At 48.9% G+C, this 8,022-nt stretch overlaps 1 protein-coding gene across 1 annotated transcript in view; it reads right to left on the reverse strand.

The window, feature by feature from the left end:
* M1AP (meiosis 1 associated protein) overlaps window positions 1-8,022 on the reverse strand; it is a 49,500-nt gene that overhangs the window by 34,820 nt on the left and 6,658 nt on the right. Inside the window, exon 2 of the mRNA XM_034772104.1 lies at window positions 6,182-6,362. Coding sequence (XP_034627995.1) covers window positions 6,182-6,362 — 181 coding nt within the window. The remainder of the gene's footprint in view (window positions 1-6,181; window positions 6,363-8,022) is intronic.

Genomic DNA, 8,022 nt, shown 5'->3' on the forward strand with positions numbered 1-8,022 from the left:
CAAAGCAAGTACACTCTGTGTTTGATTCATAGATTAACAGCTTTTCTGGCCAGCAGGACCATTCAATAATCTACTCTGACCTCGTGCAGAGCATAGGCCAGTAAATTCTACCAGAGGTTCCTGCATTAAGCTCAGAACCTCAGTTCAGATACAGCAGCTCTTTTAGAAAAGCAACTCATCTTGATTTAAAGATTTGAGGTGATGGTGAATCCACTATGTCCCTAGGTAAATTGTTCCAATGGATAATTATTCTCACTTAAAAAATTATGCCTTGTTTCTAGTCTGAATTTATCACTTCAATTTCCAGCCACTGGATTTTGTTCACCTGTCCTAGGTTAAAGAAATTTCTATCAGAAATTGCTGCCCCATGTAGCTACTTGTAAACCACAACCAACCTCTTTGTTAAGATAAAGAGATTGAGCTTCTTTAGTTTCTTACTATAAGGCAAGTTTTCCAGAGATGGACCCATTCTTGTAGCTCTTTTTGGAGCCTTTAGCAATTAATAAACATCCTTTTAGAGCTGTGGACATCAGCCCTAGACACAATAGCCAGTAATGGTCTCACTAATACTGGATATGGGGGTAATACTATGGCCCTATTTCTGCTCGCTAGTTCCCTGTTCATACATTGCTGTAGCAACCATTGATAGTAAATGATTTAAACTTGGGCTCTCAAAGCAGCTTATGGGAGTTGGGTGCCCAATCCCTAAGACTCTTTTGAAAACCCCAATCTTAAAAATTAAAGCATGTTTCCAGTTTCTGGCCTAGTAGGAACCAAAGCCTCACAGCAAACTTTCATTTTGACAGACCACAGTTTAGTATAGCCCTTTCCCCAGCCAAAGAGCAAAGCAATCCCCTTCCTGGTCATTATTATTTGATAGTGCCCACAAGTCTGCAGGTGCTGCAGGTCTCTGCTCTGAAGAGCTCACAGTTATGGGGCGGAATTGAAGGATAAGTGAGCAGTGTCACAAGCATGCCAAACAGGCCAGCTGCTCCTTTAGGAAGCCTGGATATCAGGTGTCCCTAGCCTCTGTTTGCCAGAAGTTGGGAATGAGCGGACAAGGGATGGATCACTTGATGATTACCTGTTCTGTTCATTCCCCCTGGGGCACCAGGCACTGGCCACTGTCAGAAGACAGGATATTGGGCTAGATGGACCTTTGGTCTGACCCAGTAGGGCAGTTCTTATGTTGAGGGGTAGAGAGCTGATGATGCTCCTTTCACAGCCCTGCCTGAGATGGTGGGAAATACATCGTTCCCTCTGCAGAGACTCCAGGCACCTGGCCCCAGCAAGTGCTTCATTTTGCCTTGGAAGGATACTGAGCATGTAATCCTGGTGAACACACATGAGCTGTGCCTTGAGAAGTAAAGCACTGGTGACTGTGTGAGTTCCTTTCTGAGCAGTACCCTGCACAGGGTGCTGCGGGAATGACAGCTCCTCCCCAAGAAGCATGGCACTGGTGAATACTGCAGCTTCTCTCCAAGGAATGCTGAGCACACAGGTTAATGGCAAGCACATGGACTCCTCCTTGATGGAAATTAGTGCCAGAGTGTGTGTGAACTCCTTCCTGAGGCATGCCAAGGAGGAAAGGGCCAGGGAAGGATCTGGGCTCCTCGCTGGAGAATACCCTGTATGCACAGCATTGGTGGGTGAGTCAGCTTCTTGCCCACAATGCTGCCAGTCGTATTCTCTCCTCTCTGAATAATTCAGAGCTGGTGAATGCACCATTTTATGCTGGAGGAATGATTAATGTTTGGAGCATTGGCTAACGTCATCTGCTCTGAAATATAGACTGGAGACAACGTTAGCTCTTCAGCAAACAAAACACTGGGGGATGCACGAGCTTCTCTCTGATAAATGGCATGCACACACAGTGCTGAGCTACTCCTCTTGGAGTGATGCTGAGTGTCTGCAATTGGGGAATGTTGTCACTCCTCTCTCAATAAACATGAATTTCCTTTCTCTTCTCTAATAGCAATGTGGCTGCCTATGTACTGTAATTGTGTTGGCAAAACATATGGCCTTAGTAAAAGGAAACTCAACACTGTCTCTTACTAGAAAGAAATGGGGCAGCTTGGCCATACCTCAGTGCGGCAGCTGTAGTGAAATGCCACTAATTACATTCTTGAAGAGCAATTACCTGCACAGAGCCATTTCCTGTTCATCTATCTGTAAAGCATAAATTTATATTGTTTCCCTAACTCACACAGAGAGAGATGATGGTTCTCCACACTCATGAAGAATTTATTAGCTCTTTAGCTTCTACATTGGCTGTTTCTTTGAAAAATGCACAGATGGATGAAGCACCTTTCTGGGACATAACTACTGTATTTACTCCACGCCCATTAGGGTTAGGGTCCTGAATGGAGGGGATAGGCACAAACCAGTCCTTTTGGGGTATGTCTGCATTGCAGCTGAGAGGTGAGATTCCCCGTGCAGGTAGACAGACTCCTGCTAGTCTCACTCAAGCTAGCATCCTGAAAATAGCAGCATGGACATTAAAGCATGGGCAGAGTCGCGGGCTACCCACCCTAGTCAAAGCCTGGCCAACCTTCGGGTACAGGCTCAGGTGGCTAGGTGACCAATTTTATAGGGACAGTCCTGATATTTGGGGCTTTTTTTTATATGGGCTCCTATTACCCCCCATCCTGATTTTTCACACTTGCTATCTGGCCACCCTAGGCTAGCCTGAGCTGCTGCCTGTGCCGCACTGTCCACACTGCTGTTTTTTGCGCACTAGCGAGAAGTTGTCTACCCAGGCTGGGAATGACATCTCCCCGCTGCAGTGTAGACACACCCTTAGAAATTCTGAAACAGTGGAATGAGAGAACACTGTATGAGTTTGAATCGGACACTGATATGGCAACTAAATGGACCCTGAGAGAGCCAATGGGGAGGCCTTGAAAGTTGAGCTGGAGGATGTAATCCTGAATCTTGAAAACAGAAGCTTGTAATGGACTGAAACCTTGGTTTGAAGCTCAGATGGAAAAATCAGAGGTAATGAAGCTGTTGTCCTCGTCTCATTTGTTGCAGAAGTTGGAATGTGCATAGAGAATGAGGCAGGGGATGGTATGAGACATGATAGTCTCAGGGTTAAGGCAACTGAATGCCGTCCTGGAAAACTGGATTCCATCCCTGCCTCTGCCCCAGAGTTTCTGTGTAATGCTGGGCAAGTCACTTAAGCTAGAACTCTCAGATGGCCACTAACTGTCTTTTCTCATTTTCTGGCTCCCCAGTGTGAGATACAAGGGGCCAGGTTTGTAGAAGGGCTGAGCACTCACAACTGCTAGGGAATTCAATTTGAGCTGTGTTTTGAACATATGAAGTGCAATTAAATGCAAAATACAATGAACAACCAGGCCTTGGGTCTCAGTTTGGCACCCAGAATTAGTGGACTCCTTTGATAATTTTGACTTTAAATCTGTGGCTCCATTCCCCAGCTGTAAAATGGGGATAATACCACCACCTAAGTCTGATATGGCGACCCACCCGATCCCAGCCACCTGGGAAAAGGGGAAGGAGAAGACGATGACAACCTAATCTCACAGGGGTGTTGTGAAAATAAATTCTTTAATATTTGTGAAACACATGGGCCTGGATGCACAAACAGAGTTAGATGTTGACACAGACCCATCACGGTGCTAGTTTTTAGACACCTAGAAAAATACTGTGATTCACAAAGCTTGAGTTTGGTGCCGAGACTCCTATCCAACACCTGGGGAGAGAGAGAGACACCTTATAGTGCAATTCACAGAAGTCAGTAGGCTAGGCAGTGAGCCGCCTAAGCTACTGGGTGGGAGCTGGTGACCAGAGAGGGGGTGTTAAGCACTACTCCTCTCATGGAGATAGGTGGCTCCCTGCAGCCTGGACTTAGGTGCCTATCTATGCTAGGAATTCCCAGGTGTGAGCCCTCCCCTGGAGTTAGGTGCCTATGGCACCTGAGGTGGAGAAGGGATTTGAACAGGGATCTGTCACACTCCGGGGAATGCTCAAGCCATGGGGCTATGGAATATTCTGATGTGGGGACTCCCTCAGTCTCTCCTGTTGAAGCTGCTGCACTGATTTAATCCTGAGGCCAAGTGTACCAAATGGCACCAGTACAACGAGACAAGGCAGATGACCCAGCTCTGCCCAGCCTGAGAGACATAGGTGCCGACTCCGTGGATGCTCTGGGGCTGGAGCACCCATGAAAAAATTAGTGGGTGCTCAGCACCCACCGGCGGCCCCACCATCAGCTCCTTCCCACTCCCCGTCCCCCCTCCCCCCAGCAACCCTGCCCATTGCAGATCAGCTGTTCAGGGGTGGGCAGGAGGTGCTGGGGGAGAGGGTGGAGTAAGAGGTGGGCTGGGGCAGAGTGGGGGTGGGAAGAGGCATTTGCTGGGCATGCTTTATTGAAACTAACCTGAAAGGCTTCATTGGGGAGGAAGAGTCCTCAAACATTTAAAGGGACAGGATGTCACACCAAGGTCTCTGTATTCCAAACCTTGTTCAACACTCTTTAATGTTGGAGAGTGACACGGTCATATTAACACCTTTGACTCTTTGGGCCCTTTATTCCAGCTACATTAATACAACGGGGCTCAGGCATACACTTTTATCAAGAACTTTAATCCACTCCTTTGTTCAGCAGTTCCGGTTTCTCCTATCAAGAGCCACCTGCTAGCATTGCTCCCTCTCTGACTGAACTCTGTATTCTTCAGCCATGCAGAAGCTTCCCCTCTGCACAGGTAGTAGACACTTTCAGTGAACATATCAGTTTTGGAACTGTATGGATCAAGCCCTTCCAAAATTCATTTATTTCAACGCAGTTTATGGTTCTTCCAGCTCCTGGCTATATTAAATATTTCAGTGTAACGATACCCCAAATTGTGGGACCTTTATCCTCTTCCTTATTCATTCCCAGCTCTACTGGTAATGGTTAGTGAGGGGGGCTGGAGAGCTTTTTATCTGATCAGAGTGTATTACCATCACAAAGATGAGCATTCTCCCTAAGGCCTCCTTTTTCAAACAGTGCAGAACCCTGAATAGCTGCCCCATTGAAAGGGAAGATCACTTTAGGACAGACAACTTTTGAGGACCCTGGGAGAAGAGGGGATGGTAAAACAGTGAGCTTGGCTGTCTAAGTGCGTGGTTGTATAATTTAGCAGCTCTGGGATGAGCAGTAGTGATTTGGTCAACACTGGCATAGTGAGGTGGGGTTGATTGAGTGCAGTCAGGGGCACGGATTGTTGCCTGTGGCAAAATGTGATCAGCATGTGCTGTGCTGCAGCCCAGGTTTGTGAGAGCAGAGTACAAACCTTTGCTATTGACAAACGCTGCTCACATAAACCCAGTAATTTCCTCAGGCCTCGGGAAGGCGAATTTAACTGAAACATCAGCTGCTAATCGGAGATATGAAGGAGTTTGTCAGACCAAATATCTAAATGAGAGAGTGCAATTAATTTGGCCTTACGTTTCATAAGCTTTTGTCACCAAGTTGAGCGGTGGTGCAGGATTTCTCTCACTGAATATAACTCTTTGAATTCCTTGTTTAGAGAGTTGCCTGTACCCATTCACTATGAAAGCAGGAAGCTACAAACAGGAATGAATAGGGATTTCTGGTTCTGCAATTTCTTATTGTTGTTGCTTCAATTTCGATTGCTGAGAATGCCCCTAGAGATTAGGAGGAAGCATGCTTTAGCAGTACTGCAGCCAGCCAAAATAACATTTAACCCCTGGGGCTTTAGTCAATCCTTAGGTTCCACCCAGTAAGTTGTGTTATGTGCCCCGGTTGGCAGAAAATCTGGGACTAGTGCAAGTCACACACAACCCCCTTTGCCGAGAGAGCAGGAGCCAGTTAGTGTCGCCCAGAAAATGGGAGGGCAGTTGGAGAGGAAGTATGGACGAGAGCACCCAAGAAATGCACTTCAGCACATTCTCTGATCAAGCTTTGAAGATGAGTCTCCAAGAGAATTCAGGCCATGAATTAAAGCTGCCCACCCTCTGTGGAGCTCCCTGGGGAGTGCAGTGGTACAAAACTTGCCTGCCCTTCCTTAAATGCCTCTGTTGGCTCAGCAACCGTCCCGCCTGTGAGGTTTGTTACATACTACTGACGAGCAGGCACTCTCACATTAAAAGGACATCTGGTGATTGTATTGCTCTCCAAATGCATAACCACATTGTGCTCCCTCTCTGCACTTACCATCACTGCTGACCTCTTCCTCAGCATGTATGCGCCACTCCACATCCGCTGACTCCAGCAAGTCTGCTTGTGAGATCTCTATGATCTGCAGTTTCCGCAGACTCACCAGGTCTATCTCTCTCAACCCTGTTTCCAGTTGTTTCACCATGTCTTTGCCTGGTTGACTAGTCAAAACTGTAATCTGAAATAGAAGGCACAGATCTAATGCAGTAGCTACCTCCAACTGCCAGAGATATCATGCCCAGCTGCTGTTTAGCAGAATACAGTAGCTAGGGAAGCCCCTCTAGAACCCCTGCCCCCATACAGTGCAGGGAGCCCAAAGAGGCCCATGTGACACCATGCAAAGGTATGGTGCAGGGATCGCTATCATTAAGTGCTGATGTAACCTCGTTTTGCAAAATGGCGCTGTTGCCAATTCTTGTGATTTGACTGTGAGTTGGTGAGAGATGGTGTATTTCCTAAACATCAACTCCTGAAGTCAGGTGATTACATGAACATCTCTGCTTTCACTTAAAAAAAAAATCCAGGCCTCATGGTTGTGGAGAAAAGCTTGAAAATGCTATGTGAGTGTACTCGGAAGGCTCAAAAATAGAGAAGATATACAGAAAGAGCTCAACATGTATTACTTTAAAAGGATTTTTAAGGCAATCTTGGTTTTCATGGAGCCTGACTCATGATTTTGGAATGGCTGGAGTTGTCAGTACTGAAATGGTTTCTATATGAAGTTACTGTCCCTTTGTGATGGGGTATGCAAACCCCAAACTGGCCTAGACAAGCAGGGCTAGCTCCAGGCACCAGACAAGAAAGCACGTGCCTGGGGCGGCATTCTGGCCAATCTTGGGACGGCCAGCCCAGCCCTGCAGGGGCACGGACCCCGGCCAGGCTCCCCGGAACACACCACTCCCCGCCGCCTGCACCGGCCTCCGCCTCCTGCGCCACTCTGAGTCCGGCTGAGCCGCCTTTAAAGGAGCGGCTGAGCCAGCTCCTCCTGCAGCCCCCGGGGGCTCCGCCTGCCCGGCCGGGAGAAACACCCCAAGGCCAGAGGAGGGAGCCCCTCTCGCTCGGCTGTGAGCGGGCTGCAGCGCCTGGCTGCCCACGGGTGGAGGGAGTGGGCGGGTGCCGCCTTTCAGCCCCCAGTGAGCCGCCTTGACTGCCCTCCACGTGCTCCCTGCAGCTGCCGTTTTTTGGGGTTTTTTTTTTTGCTTTGGCAGTCTGGCCGCCTTTTTTTTTTTTTTTTTTTTGCCTGGGGCGGCAAAAAAGCTAGAGCCGGCCCTGCAGACAAGGTTGAAGGACAGTACTGGGCCCAGGGAGCCCTGCCAAGCATGCTTCAGCTGGAGACAGGGTTGAAAAGGGAGCAGCCCAGCTCAGAAGGGAGGCTGGGAAGAGGACAGACCTACCCTGAAGGCTCCTGACAAAAGGGCTGGAGAAGCCTCCCTGAGGGAACAGAACTCGATGCTGAGCTGGGTTTGGGGCTGATGGTTTGGTTTCTTTTGCCTAGGGTTACCATACGTCTGGTTTTTCCCGGACATGTCCGGTTTTTTGGTAATCAAACCCCTGTCTGGGGGGAATTGCCAAAAAGCCGAACATGTCCGGGAAAAATACCGCCAGCTGGGCACTTCCCCTCCCGCGGCTGCTGTGCTCCCTACCTTGACTCTTCTGCTCTGTTTAAAGCCGAGCTGCCCGAGCGCTACCAGCTTCGGGCAGCCCCCATGCCTCCGGACCCTGAGCCGCCAGCCGGGCACTTCCCCTCTCGGGCTCCGGGGCGCAGGGTCCAGAGGCGTGGGGGCTGCCCGAAGCTGGTAGCGGTCGGGCAGCTCGGCGCTTACAGAGCCCAGGAGTTC

The sequence above is a fragment of the Trachemys scripta genome, chromosome 5 (assembly GCF_013100865.1).
Source record: "Trachemys scripta elegans isolate TJP31775 chromosome 5, CAS_Tse_1.0, whole genome shotgun sequence".
Taxonomy (NCBI): Eukaryota; Metazoa; Chordata; order Testudines; family Emydidae; genus Trachemys; species Trachemys scripta.